The sequence below is a fragment of the Bactrocera dorsalis genome, chromosome 2 (genome assembly GCF_023373825.1).
Source record: "Bactrocera dorsalis isolate Fly_Bdor chromosome 2, ASM2337382v1, whole genome shotgun sequence".
NCBI classification, from domain to species: domain Eukaryota; kingdom Metazoa; phylum Arthropoda; class Insecta; order Diptera; family Tephritidae; genus Bactrocera; species Bactrocera dorsalis.
The window spans coordinates 33,643,357-33,670,804 of record NC_064304.1 but is presented as its reverse complement, the minus strand read 5'-3'; the positions used below and the strand labels follow the sequence as shown (position 1 = coordinate 33,670,804).

The window sequence follows — 27,448 nt, the reverse complement described above, 5'->3', positions numbered from 1 at the left end:
TATTGACAACTTGCGTCCAACAAGATTTTTCCCTTATTGTATGTAGTGTCGATAGGACTATGTATGTGCACTAAGAATTTCTACGATTGCGGCAAGATGAAGATGCATTTTGCTCAGGTCACCTAGTTCTCCTCTATCCTAAAAGGATCTTGGAGATCTCCTGCGTTCTATTCTAGAACAAAAGGATCTCGCAGACGCACAGAAGTGGGCCGTCGATAACATGTCAAATATTGCATAAAAACATGAAAATAATGTTCCGTCAATATGACACTGCCTCGTTGTCGACGGGTGAATTATAATGAAAATTACAAAACAATTTTTTTTTTGGTTATGGAAGCATATACAATATTTTTAAAGATCCTACACTAAATTTTAGCTTACAATTTGTTTTAAGTTACTTCACACCTTAGACTATACGAGTATCCATTGCAATGCAAACATTAAAAAAGTAACCTAAAATAATAATCAAAAACTAATTTGAATCGATTTTATTATCTCACAGGAAAGATTTTACATTTGCAAAGCTTTCAAACACGTACAGATGTTTCGAGAATATTCGACTCTTTAGCCCGCTGCTGACTTTAAAAAACCCTCACCCAATCGTCTTTCCACCATCGGTACTTCGTCGGTACGACGTTGCGAGTGAAATCCATCCCAATCGACTTTATTCTCGTTCATGCCTATAGGTATTAGACCCTCCTGGTTCGGTGGACCGAGCTCAACCATCCAACTGCTTTTATGCACCAACTCCTCATACTCGAGTGTGACAATCTTATTAAAGCTATTGTAGTCACCCTGATATAAACTGCACAATTGAAAGAGCAAAAATTAAAAATTTGGTCACTTATGCAACAAAAAGTGTTTTAATGACAAATTGAAATCACCTGATCATGTGCACCACTTTTGGGTCAGCGTTGACCATTAGGCATTGTAAGACCACACTTAGTATGACAGCGAGCAGCAAGCGCTATTTAAGAGAATTGGAAAGAAAGAAATTTTGAGTTAAAATTTTTCTTTATTTTATTATAACGGTATGCACTTACGTTAACAAACGGCATATTTTTAATTTTATTTCGACCTTAGAGCGTCTTCTTTCCGTAGTATTCTTAGTAATAGCGCCAGAAGAACATGTGTTCCAGTATGGCGTTTTGCCACGAATGATTGACTTCAGCGCCAGCAACTGCTATTTCTACTAGCCATCCAGAACATTGGACATTAGAAACATTATTTCCGCTGGACGCAAATAATCAAGCATATCATTACATGGTGAGAAAATAATCGGGAGCGCAAAGAATTCTGCAATGCAGTCGGCATTAAAATATAATATATGTATAACTTCTCCCTTAAATTAGTCTCGGTATGCAAATTCTAAATTACTTGTTAGTATCTTAAATGCGTATTTATTTTCTATTTAAAAAATACGTTACTTTTTAATGCATATGCTAGTTGACAAGTTATTAGAAACACTCCGGAATTTGTATATTTTGTATTGTTACCTAAACTGCAAAATAACGTAACATAAGTTTTCATAAGTTTGCAGACGAAAGAAAGATTATAGATATAATAGACATATTCAAACAAAATTTGAGTTTTGGTTATAAAATGGATATATATTGTTTATCAATAGGTTATTTCTCAGAGTGGAAGCTGAAAATATTATGCTATAACAAAAACTCATCATTACATGACATTTGATGATGTGTTGTTTTGAATTTAAGGTGCCGGTATGTGTGACCTTCAGTTCTAATGTCAAATTCTTCTGTTTCAAAAACATGCAAAATATAAAGGTTTTCTCCATAGTGTGTTAGATTAGGTTAAAAAGTCGATCCTAACAGTGATCTCATTGGGACAGCTTAGAAAGCCAGTCTCTTGTGGTTCTTGGAATTCTTATATAATTCATCTTAATAAACTCAAAAATCGACAAAGCGGGTCTACACAAATTTGTTAGACGCAGTTTGGTTTTGGGCGCTCAGTTCGCCGAAGTCGAGACTGCCGAGATGTTTCAACCTCAGCTCAGCAAAGGCTGGACAATTGAGGAGAAAGTCTCTGGATGTGTCCACATGCTTCCATACAACTTTGACAACTTGCGTCCAACAAGATTTTTCCCTTATTGTATGTAGTGTCGATAGAACTATGTATGTGCACTAAGAATTTCTACGATTGCGGCAAGATGAAGGAAGATGCATTTTGCTCAGGTCACCTAGTTCTATGGTTTAGTAGTAGTTATGGAAGCATATACAATATTTTTAAAGATCCTACACTAAATTTTAGCTTTCAATTTGTTTTAAGTTGTTTCACAACTTAGACTATACGAGTATCCATTGCATTGCAAACATTAAAAAAGTAACCTAAAATAATAATCAAAAACTAATTTGATTCAATTTTATTATTTCACAGGAAAGATTTTACATTTGCAAAGCTTTCAAACACATACAGATGTTTCGAGAACATTTGACTCATTTAACATTTAGCCCGCTGCCGTCTTTAAAAAACCATAACGCAGATCCCGCTATCGCACAGTGTATCGTTTAATACAAGCTAGGGGGACAAAAATATTTTAGTTTGAAATTTAATTTTTTTGGCCGTGTTGATTAACGATTTTAAGTTTCATTTAAAAATTAATATATTTTTTTTAGATTTACGAATAGAAAACAAAAAATTGTGGAAAAATAGATTTAATTATTTTTTTAAATTTCAACATACAATAACATTTACTTGGATGTATAAAATACGTACTAATACATAAGTCCATTACATTACAACTGATGAAAAACGCGATGATTAGTAAGGGATTTTTTACCAACAGACCTAATAATAACAGTAATATGACTCATCATCACTGTTAGATTCGTCTGAATCAGATACTAGATAATTTTTATCGTCATGGTCACATGTTACCTGACGTGGTACTTTTGATGGTATTGAAGGTGGGACAATTAAATTTAGAACTTCCTCCGGTAATTTATCTGTTCTCTTTCTAGGAACTTCTCTGAGTGAGTTGATTACCGGATCGGATGTTATTAAAAACATATGTAGTAAATCTATATTATGTTTAACCAAAATTTGAGAACCGCGATTATTACAAAGTGTAGGAAGAAGTTGAGATACTTCTTCCAAAACCTTATTAGTTTCTGATATAGTAAAATCAGTTGTTTCCTTTGAAGAAAATAAGCTTAATTGGGCGACAATAAAGTGTGGACGAAGGCCGCGGATTTTGGCTGGCATCGTCACTCAATTTAAATGGGACAATAGTAAAAACAAACAGATACTCATCAGTAGCATCGCAGTTCTCAAATTTCTGTTTATAAGCGCTATGGCCGGAGCTTCCGTCACATCCGCATTTGCTGATTAGTGTGAATGACGACTTAGAAGATATATTTGCTTTGAAAACTTCACATTGCGCTTAAATTAAACGCTTAGCGGTTTTATCCAAAATGGTTTGAAGTTTAATTTCGGCGCGCGTTTCACAAATTTTTAGACTTACGTAAACTAAAATAGGATGGAAAAACTTTATGTCCCGCCTTCAATGACTATTTTCGCGTCTGTTTATAAGAGTAACTTGTGCACTTAGAATCCACGTAATAAGCTAATGCCTCATCACTTGTCAATTGCCTGCTTCGCATGTGGTATTACCAGACTTCTTTTTTTCTGTAGATTTCAAACTTTAATCGAAATAGCTATGTTTTTATTACCCTCCAAGCGATTTGCTACTTCAGCGGCTACGGTCAACTCGATGGCACTTCGCGATTCTAGTAAGTCTTCGACCCTTGGTTTTTTCGTTTTAAAAGACGACTCTTCAAATTTTTTTTTTGGTCTACCTTCAGGTCGATTGCTTCCAGTTGATGAGGTAGGACAGGGATGTTCCATTTGTAGGTAAAATTGTAAATCTGCTCCTTCTGACCAACTGCGATTTTTGTTTAAAAAACGTTCAATCATCATTTTGTTTCAGTCCATTTTTTCGAAAATTTTGACGAAACAATTGAAATTTTTAACTTTATCTTCTTCTGTGTATCAGGCGTTACATCTGTAGCACTAAATTTTGTGAAAACATAATTACCTAATCGGGAATTTCGTTAAATTTTAGATTTTCGCCATTCTTAAAATAACTCCATTTTTGAAATAGAGCAAACTCGATCTGGAAAAAAAATAATTAAAAATTATGGGGGAAAGATGGGGTACTTGATCAAAGGTCATTGTATAGCTTAAGGTTACCGTTATACAATATTCAAACATTAGCTTGGATATATGTGGATAAAAAAAGTTGCATACGTTTAAAACTTGAAAATAAAAAGAACACAATCATTTTTATATGAGTTTTCAAAATCCCGTACAACGTATTAGCTAAACGCAAACCAAGTATTAAATTGCATAAAATGTACATACATATCTTCTAAATTATATTCCATTTCATTAACAGTCGTGTTTTCCTCTCCAAACCTTGTTAAATCACTATTTATATTGTATTTTTTATTTAAATTGAAAACATAAAAATGATAACACGGTATCACTTCGATTAAACTTGTTGTAGTTAACCGTATTAGAATATTTTGCGCAATTCTTACTTAAAATTGTGACATATCAAGGGTTGTTACAATCAGAGTACTATCAATTATTTGATTGTTTACATTGACTTTTGTCCGCCTACATTGTTCCAAGCCAATCATAGTATGTCATTTTTTCTTCTGTACGCGTTTGCGAGTGATATCCATACTTATCGATAGTAAACTCTGTTATGGCTACAGTTGTTAGTCCCTTCAGGTGCTGTGGACCGATTTCAACGGTCCAATTGCCACTAAGCACCAACTCTTCATTCTCGAGTGTGACGATCTCATAATATTGATTGTGTCCCACGTCACCGTAACTGCAAGAAAAAAATTTAAGGAAAAAAAAATTTGGTCACTTATGCAACAAAAAGTGTTTTAATAACAAATTGAAATCACCTGATCATGTGCAACACTTCTTTGTCAGCGTTGACCATTAGACATTGTAAGACCACACTTAGTATGCCGGCGGAGAGTAAGAACAGTAAGCGCTTCATTTAAGAGAATTGGAAAGAAAGAAATTTTGAGTTAAAAATGTTCTTTATTTTTTATAACGGTATGCACTTACGTTAACAAACGGCATATTTTTAATTTTATTTCGACCTTAGAGCGTCTTCTTTCCGTAGTATTCTTAGTAATAGCGCCAGAAGAACATGTGTTCCAGTATGGCGTTTTGCCACGAATGATTGACTTCAGCGCCAGCAACTGCTATTTCTACTAGCCATCCAGAACATTGGACATTAGAAATATTATTTCCGCTGGACGCAAATAATCAAGCATATCATTACATGGTGAGAAAATAATCGGGAGCGCAAAGAATTCTGCAATGCAGTCGGCATTAAAATATAATATATGTATAACTTCTCCCTTAAATTAGTCTCGGTAGGCAAATTCTAAATTACTTGTTAGTATCTTAAATGCGTATTTATTTGCTATTTAAAAAATACGTTACTTTTTGATTCATACGACAGTTGACAAGTTATTAGAAACACTCCGGAATTTGTATATTTTGTATTGTTACCTAAACTGCACAATAACGTAACATAAGTTTTCATAAGTTTATAGGCAAAGGAAAGATGATATAATAGACGCCACTCATATTCAAACAAAATTTGAGTTTTGGTTATAAAATGGATATATATTGTTTATATATAGGTTATTTCTCAAAGTGGAAGCTGAAAATATTATGCTACAACAAAAAGTCATCATTTAAGGCGCGGTATGTGTGACCTTCAGTTCTAATGTCAAATTCTTCTGTTTCAAAAACATGCAAAATATAGAGGTTTTCTCCATAGTTTGTTAGTTTAGGTAAAAAAGTCGATCCTTACAGTGATCTCATTGTTTTAAGTTACTTCACACCTTAGACTATACGAGTGTCCATTGCATTGCAAACATTAAAAAAGTAACCTAAAATAATAATCAAAAACTAATTTGATTCGATTTTATTATTTCACAGGAACGATTTTACATTTGCAAAGCTTTCAAACACATACAGATGTTTCGAGAACATTTAAATCTTTAGCTCGCTGCCGTCTTTAAAAAACCCTAACCCACCCCTTTTCCCACTATCGGTACTTCGTCGGTACGACATTGAAAGTGATGTCCATCCCAATCGAGTTTATTCTCGTTCATGCCTATAGGTATTAGACCCTCCTGGTTCGGTGGACCGAGCTCAACCATCCAACTGCTTTTATGCACCAACTCCCCATACTCGAGTGTGACCAACTTATTAAAGCTATTGTAGTCACCCTGATATAAACTGCACAATTGAAAGAAAAAAATAAAAATTTGGTCACTTATGCAACAAAAAGTGTTTTAATGACAAATTGAAATCACCTGATCATGTGCACCACTTTTGGGTCAGCATTGACCATTAGACATTGTAAGACCACACTTAGTATGACAGCGAGCAGCAAGCGCTATTTAAGAGAATTGGAAAGAAAGAAATTTTGAGTTAAAATTTTTCTTTATTTTATTATAACGGTATGCACTTACGTTAACAAACGGCATATTTTTAATTTTATTTCGACCTTAGAGCGTCTTCTTTCCGTAGTATTCTTAGTAATAGCGCCAGAAGAACATGTGTTCCAGTATGGCGTTTTGCCACGAATGATTGACTTCAGCGCCAGCAACTGCTATTTCTACTAGCTATCCAGAACATTGGACATTAGAAACATTATTTCCGCTGGACGCAAATAATCAAGCATATCATTACATGGTGAGAAAATAATCGGGAGCGCAAAGAATTCTGCAATTCAGTCGGCATTGAAATATAATATATGTATAACTTCTCCCTTAAATTAGTCTCGGTATGCAAATTCTAAATTACTTGTTAGTATCTTAAATGCGTATTTATTTTCTATTTCTATTTGATGCATACGACAGTTGACAAGTTATTAGAAACACTTCGGAATTTATATATTTTGTATTGTTACCTAAACTGCAAAATAACGTAACATAAGTTTTCATAAGTTTGCAGACGAAAGAAAGATTATAGATATAATAGACATATTCAAACAAAATTTGAGTTTTGGTTATGGAATGGTTATATACGTGTTATTTCTCAAAGTGGAAGCTGAAAATATTATGCTACAACATAAACTCATCATTACATGACATTTGATGATGTGTTGGTTGGAATTTAAGGTGCCGGTATGTGTGACCTTCAGTTCTAAAGTCAAATTCTTCTGTTTCAAAAACATGCAAAATATAAAGGTTTTCTCCATAGTGTGTTAGTTTAGGTAAAAAAGTCGATCCTTACAGTGATCTCATTGGGACAGCTTAGAAAGCCAGTCTCTTGTGGTTCCTGGAATTCTTATATAATTGATCTTAAGAAACTCAAAAATCGACAAATCGCTTCGAATCTATACAAATTTGTTAGAAGCAGTTTGGTCTTGGGCGCTCAGTTCGCCGAAGTCGAGACTGCCGAGATGTTTCAACCTCAGTCCAGCAAAGGCTGGACAATTGAGGAGAACGTGCCTGGATGTGTCTACATGCTTCCATACAACTTTGACAGCTTGCGTCCAACAAGATTTTTTCCTTATTGTATGTAGTGTCGATAGAACTATGTATGTGCACTAAGAATTTCTACGATTGCGGCAAGATGAAGATGCATTTTGCTCAGGTCACCTAGTTCTCCTCTATCCCAAAACAACCCAATTTTAAACTTATTTATTGAGACCAAAAAGAAACAAAAATACAAATTATTTACAAAAGTAGAAAGTTATAACTTAAGACTATACATATTTTTATCTTAAACAAAAGTTTCCGAAAACAGATCTTAATCTAAAGGAAAAAAGAATACAATAAATGCTTGCTCCCGACACTAGCCCCTGTGCGAACCAGGTGTTGATTTTACATAAAAGTTTGAGCAGAAGGCTTCTGGATGATTAACATCATTTATTATATTTTCTTTACTAATACCAAGTGGAGACAAATACTTGCTGTTGACCCAACTATGACTCGACTGCGACAAGATACCATCAGAAATCAATGGATTGTCACAATTCCGAACGTGGTCGAAAAACCTTAATATTGCTCCTATTGCATATTTATTAAAAGGGTGTACTTTAGAATTTGAATAGATATATTTATTTGAGTATCTCTTTTTAAAGTGAATGAAGTTTTTGTTTAAACAAAATCTTTTATAATTTTACGTACAAATATTTCAATTTTTTTCATCAAAGAAGGCGAAAATTGAAACCAAATCGGCAAAGCGTACATTAAGACTGGACGGAGAACCACTTTATAAATCAAAATTTTGGTTCTTGTGCATAAACTTGTATTTTTCATTATCATTGATAAGGCATGAAAATGGTCATTACATTTTTTCACCATGTCGTTAGCATGAAAATTGAATTTAAATAAGTTGGTGAAGGTTACTCCAAGATATTTCATTTGATTCTGAAAACGAATATTATGACCATTAAGATTTAGAATCAAGTCTCTACTCTCCTTTACAACCCCTCTAGGTCCTTTACCTGAAGCATTTCTGATGCAGATAGGTGCAGTCTTGGGCCTCATTTATCTTAACCCCCCAATATTTGTAGAAATTATTAATTTTTTCTAGATGATTCTCTACCATTCGCAATGCCAAGGTAGGAAATTTGTTATGAGCATAAACTAAAGAATCATCAGCATACAGAATACTTAATGAATTATTGTGACTATGTGGAAAATCAAACATAAAAATATTGTAAAGCAATGGAGCTAGAATAGAGCCTTGTGGAACTCCACAATTGCAAACTCCAAGATCCAAGGAACAATCATTAATAAGGACAAAAAATTTCCTATCTGATAAAAAACTTGAAATAATCTTAATAAAACGATGATCAAAACCAATCTGAACAAGCTTAAAAATAAGCCCTCTATAATAAACACGATCGAATGCTTTTTCGATATCCAATGATACTGCTACAGTACAAAGTTTATTCCTTAAATTTACCAATACATCATTGGAGAACTTAAAAAGTGCACGTTGCGTGGAATGTGCTTTTTGCAAACCAAACTGATAAGACATAATAAACTTTTCCGAGTACAAATTATGAATTATTTTTTCAAGTAGCTTACCAATGTTCGAGAGTAGGAAATAGGTCTAAATTCTTTTGCCTCAACAGAATTACGATTTTTTTTTTAAAGGTATTATCTTGGCAATTTTCCATTTTAACGGAAAATATCCATTATTTAAGCAATTATTGAATATAATAAGTAGAAATTTGATAGCATTTTCTGGCAGCTTTTTAATTAAAGAATTCGAAACGCCATCTGGTCCTGCAGATGGCTTTGAATTCAGTGAAATAATTGTGTCTTTTAAAATATATTTATTTATCAAAAGCTTATTAGTATTTGTTGGAGGATCAAGCCATGTAAGACGTGGAGAAAAATCAACAATATTACCACCAAGAATATGATCATGCGCATCCAGGGTTCTTTCCACACGACTGAACTGACTGAAGCACAATTAGGAGTTATCTCCGAATAAATACTTTCGTAGTAAGATTTGAACACTAGAGCCTTTGCCTTATTCTCATAAATCTCCACATTATTAACCAACAACTTATCACAAAAAACATTCGGTTTCATCTTAGCCGCTCTATAAATTTTCCTAAAAGCATGAGGTCCTGGTGTAATAGTTTCAAGGAATTTATTGAACCTCTCTGCTCGCACCTTACCAATCCAATCCTACAGAAGCACTTTAATATAATAATTTTGAGATACAATTAATTTGTATTCCAGAGAAGTTCTATGTCCGGATGTATGATAAATTTTTTTATAATTTTTTTTTTGCCACATATGCTTAATAGCAATTCATTTCTTAATTTGATTATTATAAAAAGGAGAAAATTCTATATGCTTTGTAATACAGGAATTTTTAATCTTGACAATGCCTAAGTGTTCAACAAACTTTTCCATGTAGTTATCTATTTCAATATTAGTAAGATTAATATCTGCTGCAGCCAAATCCTGATTGGAATCATTTGCAAAAGATGTCCAATCTGTTTTAACAATAGACTTCGCACAATTAAATAAAAGATCAACATTTGGAATTTCTATATGAAGAATATAGGGAAGGTGGTCAGAAAAGGAGGAACCTAGGAAAACTTTAAAGTTTTTAATATTGAAATCTATTATATGTATGTCAAGACAAAAGAGAATGGTCCAGATACGATTGACCTCCAGGGTAAGAAGGTTTTCTACCGCAAAATCTAACTAGATTTTGATCCGAGCTTTGTAACCAATCAGATAAGCTTGACCCGTTAGAATTCGTTTGCGAGTCACCCCAATCAACACATTTTGCATTAAAATCACCTCCTAGAATTGGCGCAAAAAAATTTGAACTGAAATTCACAAGGTCCCAAAAGAACCTTGGGAGATCTCCTGCGTTCTACTCTAGCCCAAAAGAATGTCGGAGACGCACAGAAGTGGGCCGTCGATAACATGTCAAATATTGCATAAAAACATGAAAATAATGTTCCGTCAATATGACACTGCCTCGTTGTCGACGGGTGAATTATAATGAAAATTACAAAACAAATTTTTTTTTTTGGTTATGGAAGCATATACAATATTTTGAAGGATCCTACACTAAATTTTAGCTTTCAATTTGTTTTAAGTTACTTCACAACTTAGACTATACGAGTATCCATTGCATTGCAAACATTAAAAGAGTAACCTAAAATAATAATCAAAAACTAATTTGATTCAATCTTATTATTTCACAGGAAAGATTTTACATTTGCAAAGCTTTCTAACACATACAGATGTTTCGAGAACATTTGACTCTTTAGAGCGTTATCTCGCGTAAAAAAGCCTCATCCATTCGTGTTTCCATCATCGGTGCTTTGTCGGCACTATTTCGCGTTCTATATCCATGGTTATACGCTTTATACTCTGTAGTGGCTATAGGTATTAGACCCTCCTGGTTCGGTGGACCGAGCTCAACCGTCCAAACGCTATAGAACTTCAACTCCTTCCTATCGCTTATGATCCTCTCTTTATAGAGATTGTAGTTCGGCTGAACTAAACTGCACAATTGAAAGAAAAAAAATAAAAATTTCACTTATGCAACAAAAAGTGTTTTAATGACGAATTGAAATCACGTGAACAAGTTCACCACACCACTATAGTAAGCGTTGACCATTAGGCATTGTAAGACCACACTTAGTATGACAGCGAGCAGCAAGCGCTATTTAAGAAAATTGGAAAGAAAGAAATTTTGAGTTAAAATTTTTCTTTATTTTATTATAACGGTATGCACTTACGTTAACAAACGGCATATTTTTAATTTTATTTCGACCTTAGAGCGTCTTCTTTCCGTAGTTTTCTTAGTAATAGCGCCAGAAGAACATGTGTTCCAGTATGGCGTTTTGCCACGAATGATTGACTTCAGCGCCAGCAACTGCTATTTCTACTAGCCATCCAGAACGATGGACATTAGAAATATTATTTCCGCTGGACGCAAATAATGAAGCATATCATTACATGGTGAGAAAATAATCGGGAGCGCAAAGAATTCTGCAATGCAGTCGGCATTAAAATATAATATATGTACAACTTCTCCCTTAAATTAGTCTCGGTATGCAAATTCTAAATTACTTGTTAGTACCTTAAATGCGTGTTTATTTTCTATTTAAAAAATACGTTACTTTTTGATACATACGCTAGTTGACAAGTTATTAGAAACACTTCGGAATTTATATATTTTATATTGTTACCTAAATTGCAAAATAACGTAACACAAGTTTTCATAAGTTTGCAGACGAAAGAAAGATTATAGATATAATAGACATATTCAAACAAAATTTGAGTTTTGGTTATGGAATGGTTATATATTGGTTATATACGGGTTATTTCTCAAAGTGGAAGCTGAAAATTTTATGCTACAACAAAAACTCATCATTACATGACATTTGATGATGTGTTGTTTTGAATTTAAGGTGCCGGTATGTGTGACCTTCAGTTTTAATGTCAAATTCTTCTGTTTCAAAAACATGCAAAATATAGAGGTTTTCTCCATAGTGTGTTAGTTTAGGTAAAAAAGTCGATCCTTACAGTGATCTCATTGGGACAGCTTAGAAAGCCAGTCTCTTGTGGTTCCTGGAATTATTATATAATTGATCTTAAGAAACTCAAAAATCGACAAAGCGCTTCGAATCTCTACAAATTTGTTAGAAGCAGTTTGGTCTTGGGCGCTCAGTTCGCCGAAGTCGAGACTGCCGAGATGTTTCAACCTCAGACCAGCAAAGACTGGACAATTGAGAAGAAAGTGCCTGTATGTTTCCACTTGACATGCTTCCATACAACTTTGAGAACTTGCGTCCAAAAAGATTTTTCCCTTATTGTATGAGTGGATAGGACTATGTATGTGCACTAAGAATTTCGACGATTGCGGCAAGATGAAGATGCATTTTGCTCAGGTCACCTAGTTCTCCTCTATCCTAAAACAACCTTGGAGATCTCCTGCGTTCTACTCTAGCCCAAAAGGATGTCGGAGACGCACAGAAGTGGGCCGTCGATAACATGTCAAATATTGCATAAAAACATGAAAATAATGTTCCGTCAATATGACACTGCGACGGGTGAATTATAATGAAAATTACAAAACAATTTTTTTTGGTTATGGAAGCATATACAATATTTTTAAAGATCCTACACTAAATTTTAGCTTACAATTTGTTTTAAGTTACTTCACACCTTAGACTATACGAGTATCCATTGCATTGCAAACATTAAAAAAGTAACCTAAAATAGTAATCAAAAACTAATTTGATTCAATTTTATTATTTCACAGGAAAGATTTTACATTTGCAAAGCTTTCTAACACATACAGATGTTTCGAGAACATTTAAATCTTTAGCTCGCTGCCGTCTTTAAAAAACCCTAACCCACCCCTTTTCCCACTATCGGTACTTCTTCGGTATGAGATTGCGAGTGATATCCATACTTATCGATGGTAAACTCTGTTATGGCTATAATTGTTAGACCCTCCTTCTCCGGACCGATTTCAACGGTCCAATTGCCACTAATCACCAACTCTCCATTCTCGAGTGTGACGATCTCATCATAGCTATTGTATCCCATCTGATTTAAACTGCAAGAAAAAAATTTAAAGAAAAGCAAAATTTGGTCACTTTTGCAACAAAAAGTGTTTTAATGACAAATTGAAATCACGTGAGCATCTGCAACATTTCTGTGTCAGCGTTGACCATTAGACATTGTAAGACCACACTTAGTATGCCGGCGGAGAGTAAGAACAGTAAGCGCTTCATTTAAGAGAATTGGAAAGAAAGAAATTTTGCGTTAAAATTTTTCTTTATTTTATTATAACGGTATGCACTTACGTTAACAAACGGCATATTTTTAATTTTATTTCGACCTTAGAGCGTCTTCTTTCCGTAGTATTCTTAGTAATAGCGCCAGAAGAACATGTGTTCCAGTATGGCGTTTTGCCACGAATGATTGACTTCAGCGCCAGCAACTGCTATTTCTACTAGCCATCCAGAACATTGGACATTAGAAACATTATTTCCGCTGGACGCAAATAATCAAGCATATCATTACATGGTGAGAAAATAATCGGGAGCGCAAAGAATTCTGCAATGCAGTCGGCATTGAAATATAATATATGTATAACTTCTCCCTTAAATTAGTCTCGGTATGCAAATTCTAAATTACTTGTTAGTATCTTAAATGCGTATTTATTTTCTATTTCTATTTGATGCATACGACAGTTGACAAGTTATTAGAAACACTTCGGAATTTATATATTTTGTATTGTTACCTAAACTGCAAATTACGTAACATAAGTTTTCATAAGTTTGCAGACGAAAGAAAGATTATAGATATAATAGACATATTCAAACAAAATTTGAGTTTTGGTTATAAAATGGATATATATTGTTTATCAATAGGTTATTTCTCAAAGTGGAGGCTGAAAATATTATGCTACAATATAAACTCATCATTACATGACATTTGATGATGTGTTGTTTTGAATTTAAGGTGCCGGTATGTGTGACCTTCAGTTCTAATGTCAAATTCTTCTGTTTCAAAAACATGCAAAATATAGAGGTTTTCTCCATAGTGTGTTAGTTTAGGTAAAAAGGTCGATCCTTACAGTGATCTCATTGGGACAGCTTAGAAAGCCAGTCTCTTGTGGTTCCTGGAATTCTTATATAATTGATCTTAAGAAACTCAAAAATCAACAAAGCGCTTCGAATCTATACAAATTTGTTAGAAGCAGTTTGGCCTAGGTCGCTCAGTTCGCCGAAGTGGAGACTGCCGAGATGTTTTTTTAAATTTTATAATTTAAATATTGAAACGTTTTGTTCGTAAGAATCGTTTATTCAGAACTAAAAAGAAATTTTCTTTACAAGACAAATCACAAGAACAATACAATGATTAGAATATAATAATTACAACAAGTAGTTTGTGTTGCAAGTACTTTCAACACTCCTCCTCAACACAATATTAACTACAACAGTAACAACCCAAATATGGATATGTATTATTCTTATCCCAAAAGTTTAACAAATTTATGATGATTACATTTTTTTAAGTTTTTCGTTAGTATATCGGCAACCATCTCATTTGTTGGAACGTAATTAATTGAAATTTGTCTACTATTTAAAACTTCGCGTATATGATGATATTTTATATCATTATGCTTGCTGCGGGAGTGATATACAGGATTCTTAATTAAATGTTGTGCCCCCAAATTATCGCCGTTGATTTTTATAGGATTATTCGTTGGATCAATCCCGATTTCTTGCATAAGTTTTCTTATATATGTGGCTTCTTTTGCTGCTGCGGACATCGCCATATATCCGCTTCTGTACTGCTGAGTGCAATTGTGTTTTGTTTCTTAGATTGCCAAGAGAATACACTACCTGCCAAAAAGAAAGCATATCCGGTATAAGACTTTCTGTCCGTAGCGTCGCTACCCCAATCAGCATCTGCATAGCCTTCAATCGACTTTCCTGTTTTTAAATAATGCAATTTATAATCACTTGTTTTATTTAAATATCGTAATATATGTTTGGCTCCTGGCTCGTGTTCAATGTGTGGATCTTTATTACGCTGTGATAATTTAGAAACAGCGTGTAAAATTTCGGGTCTTGTTAAAATTGCTAAATACATAAGCGAACCAATAAGTGACTGATATTTCGTTTCATCAATTTTCTTGCAATTTTCGTTGTTGCATTTAACTTGAAATTTAGGTTCAAGTGGAGTAAAAACTGGCCTACAATTAAACATACCATATTGCTTTAAATGTTCATTGATATAATTAGATTGGCTGACTGTTATAAATGTTCATTGATATAATTAGATTGGCTGACTGTAATTGCTCCAGTTTCCCCTTCGCGCTGAAATGTCATTCCTAAAAAATGTTTCAGTGGTCATTTATCAATTACTTTAAATTCATTTCCAATTTTCTTCTTGATTTCAATTAAATCTGCTTTATTGGTTGAAGCAAGCATAATGTCATCAACATAAACTGCAATTATATTAAAACACCCATTTGAATCATTCGTGTAAACGCAAGGTTCACTTGGACATGACGAAAAACCAATTTTCTTCAAAATGAAATCGAGTTTTGAATTCCAATCTCTTCCTGATTGTTTAAATCCATATAACGACTTGTGGAGTTTAAGAACACGATTTGGGAAAATTTTATCTATAAAATACTCTGGTTGTTTCATGTAAACTGTGTCATGAAGTTCCCCATTTAAATAAGCTGTTGCAACGTCCATTTGATGTAAATGCATTTGGTGTTCTACTGCTAATGCAATTATCATCCTAAGAGTTTCGTAGCGTACCACTGGTGAAAAAGTTTCTTTGTAATTTATACCGTATTGCTGACTACAACCCTTTGCTACTAGCCTTGCCTTAAAACGTTCAATATTACCATCAGCATCTCGCTTCACAGAAAAAATCCATTTACATCCGACAACCTTTTGACATGAAGGTAATTCTTCCAGCGACCATGTGTTATTGTCTATCAACGCAACATATTCAACTTGCATGGCTTTCTTCCATTCTGCAGAATATTCGCTGAGTAATGCTTCTCCAACAGTTTCAGGTATCTTTATGCTGTTATTCATTGAATTCAATATATTTTGTTGCTTTCTAGGACGACCAACCCTGCCATTTCGGATTATTTTTGGTCTCCCTCTTCCTCTTCCTCTTCCTCTTCCTCTTGTATTAGATTTCTCATTATTTATCATATTAATAGGATCTACTTCAACTTTATCATCTTTTGCTATCGGAATATTGCTGGTATCTACGTGCTCTCCTCCAGCGAGATTCTCCATGCACTCTGTGTCAGTTACTGCTTCGTGATTATTTGTTTTGAGTATTAATTCGGTCACGTCTACCTTATCACTGACTTCATTAATTTTCTGAGAGTTTTTAATGAATATAATAGAGATGTTATATTCATTGAAAACTCTCAGAAAATTAATGATGAATTTGCGTGTTATTGGGTCATATAAACGATATGCCTTGGCCTTTTCTGCATATCCAACCATAATATATTCTTTACCTTTAGGTCGAAACTTATGAATTTCTTTCTTATTTAGAGCAATAGCTAATGATCCAAAAGTTTTTAGAAAATGAACCATTGGTTTTCTTCCTAACCAAGTTGTAAGGAGTTTTATTTACAAGAATCTTTGTTGGCGATCTGTTGCGTAGAAATACAGCGGTAGAAATTGCCTCTGCCAAAAAACTTTCATCCATTCCTGTATGAACTAACATACATCGCGCCATTTCAACTAAAGTGCGATTTGCGCGCTCAGCTACACCATTTTGTTGAGGTGTATATGGTACAGTAAGTTCACGCTTAATACCGTACATATTTAAGTAATTGTCGAAATCTTTATTTAAAAATTCACGCCCATTGTCGCTGCGAATAGCTTTTATTCTTTTCCCAGTTTGGCATTCCACCATAGCTTTAAAGTGTTTAAATTTTAGTAAAACTTCTCCCTTAGTTTTAAGGAAATATACGAACATGCACCTCGATTTGTCATCGCTAAAGGTTAGAAAATATTTTGAACCACCAATTGATGTTTTATTAATTGGACCGCAAACGTCCGTATGGATTAACTCAAGAAGATCTTTAGATACTGAGTTGGACATACTTGGAAATAGTTTCGTACATATTTTGCTTTTAATGCAAGTAATGCATTCATTGTATTGTGAAATATTAATAGGTTTCATGCCATGTACTAAATCTCTATTAGACAATTCATGTAGACTTTTAAAATTCAAATGACCATACCTGTTATGTCATTTTATTACTTCATTAGTGTTAGAATAAAAATATGAATTCGGTGTTTTTCCAAAAATGAACAAATTTTTGCGTTTATGCGCCTTCAGTAAATTTTTACCTGCAGCATTTTTGATAACGCAAAATTTCTTATTAAACGACATTGTACACCCTATGCTCGAAGCCTTTCCAACAGATATAAAATTTGATTGTAGATCTGGGACGTACAGAACATTCCTCATGATATTCGTAGGATTACAGTCCCAATACCTTGCGCTTCGATAAAATGTTCACCCGCTAAACTCACCTTTTCAGTATGATTCTGAAAAGTATGAAACAAACTGCGCTCACAACACATATGTGATGTCGCTCCACTATCCACGCACCATGTCGAACGGTTAAATTCTTGTACACCAGATGCTCCGAGTACACTTCCAATAGCATTCTGAGTTTGCTGCCTAGATGCTCTGCATTGTGCAGCCAGATGACCTCTCTTCCCACAATTATAGCATTTAACGTTAGATTGCTTCGTTATCGAATTTGAAGCATATCCTTTACGAGTATTTCTGTTAAGATTTTTGTGCGCACTTACATTTTTCCTGAAGTTCGTCCTTGCCGAAAACGCCTGTTGATTCTCGATATTTTCAACATCTGCATCCTTCTCCTGACGACGTTCACCTTCTTCAAGTAAGTTAATTTTCAACGCATTTAATGATGGTAAATTATCACGTGTTTCTATAACAACCACGAAATTTTCATATGACTGCGGTAAACTTGATAGCAGAATAATGGCTAACATTTCCTCTGATACTACTATACAAATTTCAGCCATTTTCTCAATGATATCAGAGAACTGCTTTATGTGCTCCGAAACATTTTCGCCCTCAGACAAACTAAGGTACAGAATTTTCTTGAAAAACGTAATTTTACGAGCTGGTCCACTTGGCTGGTAGATCTATTGTAATCTCCTCCAGGCCTCTAGTGAAGTAGTGCAGTGTCTAATATGATTTAACTGCGATGGCTTGACACAAAGCGTAATGCTCGCAAGCGCCTTCTTTCTTTCTTTTGCGTCGAACGCGGCTGATTCTTCTTGCGTTGCATTTTCGTTCTTCACATGCTTACCAGATACGATTCCCCATAAATCGGCATGAATAAGAACACTTTTCATGTGGACTGACCACGACGAATAATTTGCGTCATCGAGTTTATCAATGGAAAACAACCCAGAAGTAGCCATTGTTAGTTGCAATAATAAAAACGGATTTAGTCGCGTAAAAATTTTGTTTGCTAAACGTTTGATTAGTTACGTATCTTGATTACTTGGTTATGCCTTTCCTAAGTCTCATAATCTGTTAAATTTTATAATTTAAATATTGAAACGTTTTGTTCGTAAGAATCGTTTATTCAGAACTAAAAAGAAATTTTCTTTACAAGACAGATCACAAGAAGAATACAATGATTAGAATATAATAATTACAACAAGTAGTTTGTGTTGCAAGTACTTTCAACATGTTTCAACCTCAGTCCAGCAAAGGCTGGACAATTGAGCAGCAAGTGCCTGGATGTGTCTACATGCTTCCATACAACTTTGACAACTTGCGTTCAACAAGATTTTTCCCTTATTGTGTGAGTGCCGATGGGACTATGTATGTGCACTAAGAATTTCTACGATTGCGGCAAGATGAAGATGCATTTTTTTCAGGTCACCTAGTTCTCCTCTATCCCAAAGGAACCTTGGAGATCTCTTGCGTTCTACTCTAGCCCAAAAGGATGTCGGAGACGCACAGAAGTGGGCCGTCGATAACATGTCAAATATTGCATAAAAACATGAAAATAATGTTCCGTCAATATGACATTGCCTCGTTGTCGACGGGTGAATTATAATGAAAATTACAAAACATTTTTTTTTTTTTTGCTTATGGAAGCATATAAAGGGTGATTTTTTAAGAGCTTGATAACTTTTTTTAAAAAAGAAACGCATAAAATTTGCAAAATCTCATCGGTTCTTTATTTGAAACGTTAGATTGGTTCATGACATTTACTTTTTGAAGATAATTTCATTTAAATGTTGACCGCGGCTGCGTCTTAGGTGGTCCATTCGGAAAGTCCAATTTTGGGCAACTTTTTCGAGCATTTCGGCCGGAATAGCCCGAATTTCTTCGGAAATGTTGTCTTCCAAAGCTGGAATAGTTGCTGGCTTATTTCTGTAGACTTTAGACTTGACGTAGCCCCACAAAAAATAGTCTAAAGGCGTTAAATCGCATGATCTTGGTGGCCAACTTACGGGTCCATTTCTTGAGATGAATTGTTGTCCGAAGTTTTCCCTCAAAATGGCCATAGAATCGCGAGCTGTGTGGCATGTAGCGCCATCTTGTTGAAACCACATGTCAACCAAGTTCAGTTCTTCCATTTTTGGCAACAAAAAGTTTGTTAGCATCGAACGATAGCGATCGCCATTCACCGTAACGTGCGTCCAACAGCATCTTTGAAAAAATACGGTCCAATGATTCCACCAGCGTACAAACCACACCAAACAGTGCATTTTTCGGAATGCATGGGCAGTTCTTGAACGGCTTCTGGTTGCTCTTCACCCCCAAATGCGGCAATTTTGCTTATTTACGTAGCCATTCAACCAGAAATGAGCCTCATCGCTGAACAAAATTTGTCGATAAACACATTTCGAACCGAACACTGATTTTGGTAATAAAATTCAATGATTTGCAAGCGTTGCTCGTTAGTAAGTCTATTCATGATGAAATGTCAAAGCATACTGAGCATCTTTCTCTTTGACACCATGTCTGAAATCCCACGTGATCTGTCAAATACTAATGCATGAAAATCCTAACCTCAAAAAAATCACCCGTTACAATATTTTTAAGGATCCTACACTAAATTTTAGCTTACAATTTGTTTTAAGTTACTTCACACCTTAGACTCTACGAGTATCCATTGCATTGCAAACATTAAAAAAGTAACCTAAAATAGTAATCAAAAACTAATTTGATTCAATTTTATTATTTCACAGGAAAGATTTTACATTTGCAAAGCTTTCTAACACATACAGATGTTTCGAGAACATTTAAATCTTTAGCTCGCTGCCGTCTTTAAAAAACCATAACGCAGATCCCGCTATCGCACAGTGTATCGTTTAATACAAGCTAGGGGGACAAAAATATTTTATGTAGTTTGAAATTTAATTGTTTTGGTCGTGTTGATTAACGATTTTAAGTTTCATTTAAAAATTAATATATTTTTTTTAGATTTACGAATAGAAAACAAAAAATTGTGGAAAAATATATTTAATTATTTTTTTAAATTTCAACATACAATAACATTTACTTGGATGTATAAAATACGTACTAATACATAAGTCCATTACATTACAACTGATGAAAAACGCGATGATTAGTAAGGGATTTCTTACCAACAGACCTAATAATAACAGTAATATGACTCATCATCACTGTTAGATTCGTCTGAATCAGATACTAGATAATTTTTATCGTCATGGTCACATGTTACCTGACGTGGTACTTTTGATGGTATTGAAGGTGGGACAATTAAATTTAGAACTTCCTCCGGTAATTTATCTGTTCTCTTTCTAGGAACTTCTCTGAGTGAGTTGATTACCGGATCGGATGTTATTAAAAACATATGTAGTAAATCTATATTATGTTTAACCAAAATTTGAGAACCGCGATTATTACAAAGTGTTGGAAGAAGTTGAGATACTTCTTCCAAAACCTTATTAGTTTCTGATATAGTAAAATCAGTTGTTTCCTTTGAAGAAAATAAGCTTAATTGGGCGACAATAAAGTGTGGACGAAGGCCGCGGATTTTGGCTGGCATCGTCACTCAATTTCAATGGGACAATAGTAAAAACAAACAGATACTCATCAGTAGCATCGCAGTTCTCAAATTTCTGTTTATAAGCGCTATGGCCGGAGCTTCCGTCACATCCGCATTTGCTGATTAGTGTGAATGACGACTTAGAAGATATATTTGCTTTGAAAACTTCACATTGCGCTTAAATTAAACGCTTAGCGGTTTTATCCAAAATGGTTTGAAGTTTAATTTCAGCGCGCGTTTCTGTTACCAAGATATGCTCATCTGCAGGGTAACACAAATTTTTAGACTTACGTAAACTAAAATAGGATGGAAAAACTTTATGTCCCGCCTTCAATGACTATTTTCGCGTCTGTTTATAGGAGTAACTTGTGCACTTAGAATCCACATAATAAGCTAATGCCTCATCACTTGTCAATTGCCTGCTTCGCATGTGGTATTACCAGACTTCTTTTTTTCTGTAGATTTCAAACTTTAATCGAAGTAGCTATGTTTCTATTACCCTCCAAGCGATTTGCTACTTCAGCGGCTACGGTCAACTCGATGGCACTTCGCGATTCTAGTAAGTCTTCGACCCTTGGTTTTTTCGTTTTAAAAGACGACTCTTCAAAATTTTTTTTTTGGTCTACCTTCAGGTCGATTGCTTCCAGTTGATGAGGTAGGACAGGGATGTTCCATTTGTAGGTAAAATTGTAAATCTGCTCCTTCTGACCAACTGCGATTTTTGTTTAAAAAACGTTCAATCATCATTTTGTTTCAGTCCATTTTTTCGAAAATTTTGACGAAACACTTGAAATTTTTAACTTTATCTTCTTCTGTGTATCAGGCGTTACATCTGTAGCACTAAATTTTGTGAAAACATAATTACCTAATCGGGAATTTCGTTAAATTTTAGATTTTCGCCATTCTTCAAATAACTCCATTTTTGAAATAGAGCAAACTCGATCTGGAAAAAAAATAATTAAAAATTATGGGGGAAAGATGGGGTACTTGATCAAAGGTCATTGTATAGCTTAAGGTTACCGTTATACAATATTCAAACATTAGCTTGGATATATGTGGATAAAAAAAGTTGCATACGTTTAAAACTTGAAAATAAAAAGAACACAAACATTTTTATATGAGTTTTCAAAATCCCGTACAACGTATTAGCTAAACGCAAACCAAGTATTAAATTGCATAAAATATACATACATACCTTCTAAATTATATTCCATTTTATTAACAGTCGTGTTTTCCTCTCCAAACCTTGTTAAATCACTATTTATATTGTATTTTTTATTTAAATTGAAAACATAAAAATGATAACACGGTATCAGTTCGATTAAACTTGTTGTAGTTAACCGTATTAGAATATTTTGCGCAATTCTTACTTAAAAGTTTGACATATCAAGGGTTGTTATAATCAGAGTACTGTGAATTAATTGATTGTTTAATTGACTTTTCTCCGCCATGATCCACGCCAAGAATCGCTTATCGGTATTTCTTCTGTACGCACTTGCGAGTGATATCCATACTTATCGACAGTAAACTCTGTTATGGCTACAGTTGCTAGACCCTTCTTGTTCTGTCGACCGATTGCAACGGTCCAATTGCCACTAAGCACCAACTCTTCATTCTCGAGTGTGACGATCTCATTATAATGATTGTTTCCCACGTCATCGAAACTGAAAGAAAAAAATTTAAGGAAAAAAAAATTTGGTCACTTATGCAACAAAAAGTGTTTTAATGACAAATTGAAATCACCTGATCATGTGCAAAAATTTTTTGTCAGCGTTGACCATTAGACATTGTAAGACCACACTTAGTATGCCGGCAGAGAGTAAGAACAGTAAGCGCTTCATTGAAGAGAATTGGAAAGAAAGAAATTTTGAGTTAAAAATGTTCTTTATTTTATTATAACGGTATGCACTTACGTTAACAAACGGCATATTTTTAATTTTATTTCGACCTTAGAGCGTCTTCTTTCCGTAGTATTCTTAGTAATAGCGCCAGAAGAACATGTGTTCCAGTATGGCGTTTTGCCACGAATGATTGACTTCAGCGCCAGCAACTGCTATTTCTACTAGCCATCCAGAACGATGGACATTAGAAATATTATTTCCGCTGGACGCAAATAATCAAGCATATCATTACATGGTGAGAAAATAATCGGGAGCGCAAAGAATTCTGCAATGCAGTCGGCATTAAAATATAATATATGTATAACTTCTCCCTTAAATTAGTCTCGGTATGCAAATTCTAAATTACTCGTTAGTATCTTAAATGCGTATTTATTTTCTATTTAAAAAATACGTTACTTTTTGATACATACGCTAGTTGACAAGTTATTAGAAACACTCCGGAATTTATATATTTTGTATTGTTACCTAAACTGCAAAATAACGTAACATAAGTTTACAGGCAAAGGAAAGATGATATAATAGACGCCACTCATATTCAAAAACTCATCATTACATGACATTTGATGATGTGTTGTTTTGAATTTAAGGTGCCGGTATGTGTGACCTTTAGTTTTAATGTCAAATTCTTTTGTTTCAAAAACATGCAAAATATAGAGGTTTTCTCCTTAGTGTGTTAGATTAGGTTAAAAAGTCGATCCTTACAGTGATCTCATTGGGACAGCTTAGAAAGCCAGTCTCTTGTGGTTCCTGGAATTCTTATATAATTGATCTTAAGAAACTCAAAAATCGACAAAGCGCTTCGAATCTATACAAATTTGTTAGAAGCAGTTTGGTCTTGGGCGCTCAGTTCGCCGAAGTCGAGACTGCCGAGATGTTTCAACCTCAGCAAAGGCTGGACAATTGAGGAGAAAATGCCTGGATGTGTCTACATGCTTCCATACAACTTTGACAACTTGCGTCCAACAAGATTTTTCCCTTATTGTATGAGTGCCGATAGGACTATGTATGTGCACTAAGAATTTCTACGATTGCGGCAAGATGAAGATGCATTTTGCTCAGGTCACCTAGTTCTCCTCTATCCCAAAGAAACCTTGGGAGATCTCCTGCGTTCTACTCTAGCCCAAAAGGATGTCGGAGACGCACAGAAGTGGGCCGTCGATAACATGTCAAATATTGCATAAAAACATGAAAATAATGTTCCGTCAATATGACACTGCCTTGTCGACGGGTGAATTATAATGAAAATTACAAAACAATTTTTTTTGGTTATGGAAGCATATACAATATTTTTAAAGATCCTACACTAAATTTTAGCTTACAATTTGTTTTAAGTTACTTCACAACTTAGACTATACGAGTATCCATTGCATTGCAAACATTAAAATAGTAACCTAAAATAATAATCAAAAACTAATTTGATTCAATTTTATTATTTCACAGGAAAGATTATACATTTGCAAAGCTTTCTAACACATACAGATGTTTCGAGAACATTTGACTCTTTAGGTCGTTCCCCAGCTTAAAAAACGCTCATCCAATCGTTTTTCCTTAATCGGTGCTTTGTCGGCACTATTTCGCGTTCTATATCCATGGTTATACGCTTTATACTCTGTAGTGGCTATAGGTATTAGACCCTCCTGGTTCGGTGGACCGAGCTCAGCCGTCCAAGCGCTATAGAACTTCAACTTCTTATTCCCGCGTGCCATGTGCTCTGTATAGCGATTGTAGTTCGGCTGAACTAAACTGCACAATTGAAAGAAAAAAAATAAAAATTTCACTTATGCAACAAAATGTGTTTTAATGACGAATTGAAATCACGTGCAAAAGTTCACATAACCGTCGAGGTAAGCGTTGACCATTAGGCATTGTAAGACCACACTTAGTATGACAGCGAGCAGCAAGCGCTATTTAAGAGAATTGAAGAGAAAGAAATTTTGCGTTAAAATTTTTCTTTATTTTATTATAACGGTATGCACTTACGTTAACAAACGGCATATTTTTAATTTTATTTCGACCTTAGAGCGTCTTCTTTCCGTAGTTTTCTTAGTAAGAGCGCCAGAAAAACATGTGTTCCAGTATGGCGTTTTGCCACGAATGATTGACTTCAGCGCCAGCAACTGCTATTTCTACTAGCCATCCAGAACATTGGACATTAGAAACATTATTTCCGCTGGACGCAAATAATCAAGCATATCATTACATGGTGAGAAAATAATCGGGAGCGCAAAGAATTCTGCAATGCAGTCGGCATTAAAATATAATATATGTATAACTTCTCCCTTAAATTAGTCTCGGTAGGCAAATTTTAAATTACTTGTTAGTATCTTAAATGCGTATTTATTTCCTATTTAAAAAATACGTTACTTTTTGATTCATACGCTAGTTGACAAGTTATTAGAAACACTCCGGAATTTGTATATTTTGTATTGTTACCTAAACTGCAAAATAACGTAACATAAGTTTTCATAAGTTTACAGGCAAAGGAAAGATGATATAATAGACGCCACTCATATTCAAACAAAATTTGAGTTTTGGTTATGGAATGGTTATATATTGTTTATATATAGGTTATTTCTCAAAGTGGAAGCTGAAAATATTATGCTACAACAAAAACTCATCATTACATGACATTTGATGATGTGTTGTTTTGAATTTAAGGTGCCGGTATGTGTGACCTTTAGTTTTAATGTCAAATTCTTTTGTTTCAAAAACATGCAAAATATAGAGGTTTTCTCCTTAGTGTGTTAGATTAGGTTAAAAAGTCGATCCTTACAGTGATCTCATTGGGACAGCTTAGAAAGCCAGTCTCTTGTGGTTCCGGGAATTCTTATATAATTGATCTTAAGAAACTCAAAAATCGACAAAGCGGGTCTACACAAATTTGTTAGACGCAGTTTGGTCTTGGGCGCTCAGTTCGCCGAAGTCGAGACTGCCGAGATGTTTCAACCTCAGCTCAGCAAAGGCTGGACAATTGAGGAGAAAATGCCTGGATGTGTCTACATGCTTCCATACAACTTTGACAACTTGCGTCCAACAAGATTTTTCCCTTATTGTATGAGTGCCGATAGGACTATGTATGTGCACTAAGAATTTCTACGATTGCGGCAAGATGAAGATGCATTTTGCTCAGGTCACCTAGTTCTCCTCTATCCCAAAGAAACCTTGGAGATCTCTTACGTTCTACTCTAGCCCAAAAGGATGTCGGAGACGCACAGAAGTGGGCCGTCGATAACATGTCAAATATTGCATAAAAACATGAAAATAATGTTCCGTCAATATGACACTGCCTTGTCGACGGGTGAATTATAATGAAAATTACAAAACAATTTTTTTTTTTTGCTTATGGAAGCATATACAATATTTTTAAGGATCCTACACTAAATTTTAGCTTACAATTTGTTTTAAGTTACTTCACACCTTAGACTCTACGAGTATCCATTGCATTGCAAACATTAAAAAAATAACCTAAAATAATAATCAAAAACTAATTTGATTCAATTTTATTATTTCACAGGAAAGATTTTACATTTGCAAAGCTTTCTAACACATACAGATGTTTCGAGAACATTTGACTCTTTAGGCCGTTCCCCAGCTTAAAAAACGCTCATCCAATCGTTTTTCCTTCATCGGTGCTTTGTCGGCACTATTTCGCGTTCTATATCCATGGTTATACGCTTTATACTCTGTAGTGGCTATAGGTATTAGACCCTCCTGGTTCGGTGGACCGAGCTCAACCGTCCAAAAGCTTCTGAACTTCAACTCCTTCTTATCGCGTAACATGTGCTCTTTATAGCGATTGTAGTTCGGCTGAACTAAACTGCACAATTGAAAGAAAAAAAAATAAAAATTTCACTTATGCAACAAAAAGTGTTTTAATGACGAATTGAAATCACGTGAACAAGTTCACCACATCCCCGTAGTAAGCGTTGACCATTAGGCATTGTAAGACCACACTTAGTATGACAGCGAGCAGCAAGCGCTATTTAAGAGAATTGAAAAGAAAGAAATTTTGCGTTAAAATTTTTCTTTATTTTATTATAACGGTATGCACTTACGTTAACAAACGGCATATTTTTAATTTTATTTCGACCTTAGAGCGTCTTCTTTCCGTAGTTTTCTTAGTAATAGCGCCAGAAGAACATGTGTTCCAGTATGGCGTTTTGCCACGAATGATTGACTTCAGCGCCAGCAACTGCTATTTCTACTAGCCATCCAGAACATTGGACATTAGAAACATTATTTCCGCTGGACGCAAATAATCAAGCATATCATTACATGGTGAGAAAATAATCGGGAGCGCAAAGAATTCTGCAATGCAGTCGGCATTAAAATATAATATATGTATAACTTCTCCCTTAAATTAGTCTCGGTATGCAAATTCTAAATTACTT

General features: G+C 34.5%; 2 protein-coding genes across 16 annotated transcripts in view; one reads left to right on the top strand and one right to left on the bottom strand.

Moving 5' to 3' along the window:
• Window positions 1-27,448, top strand: part of LOC105231808 (ubiquitin carboxyl-terminal hydrolase 46) — a 79,063-nt gene that overhangs the window by 41,478 nt on the left and 10,137 nt on the right. The window lies entirely within an intron of this gene.
• On the bottom strand, window positions 474-27,371 carry LOC125776841 (uncharacterized). 14 transcript variants are annotated; one of them, XM_049450455.1, is made up of 4 exons: window positions 27,113-27,365; window positions 13,212-13,303; window positions 12,920-13,131; window positions 5,969-6,086 (listed from the first exon to the last, which is right to left on the bottom strand). In XM_049450455.1, the coding sequence occupies exons 1-3, from the start codon at window positions 27,125-27,127 to the stop codon at window positions 12,921-12,923; spliced, it is 318 nt and encodes a 105-aa protein (XP_049306412.1). In that variant the 5' UTR covers window positions 27,128-27,365; the 3' UTR covers window positions 5,969-6,086; window position 12,920. The 14 variants fall into 14 exon arrangements, with proteins under 14 accessions (XP_049306408.1, XP_049306407.1, XP_049306406.1 ...); XM_049450456.1 differs by lacking the exon at window positions 27,113-27,365 and adding an exon at window positions 25,038-25,290; XM_049450452.1 differs by lacking the exon at window positions 27,113-27,365 and adding an exon at window positions 13,382-13,541.

Bases quoted from the DNA above. Each gene is read 5' to 3' on its own strand.
- LOC125776841 (XM_049450447.1), bottom strand. The intron at 11,066-11,140 runs GTGATTTCAATT...TCAATTGTGCAG, and splicing joins GGTGTGGTGAACTTGTTCAC to TTTAGTTCAGCCGAACTACA.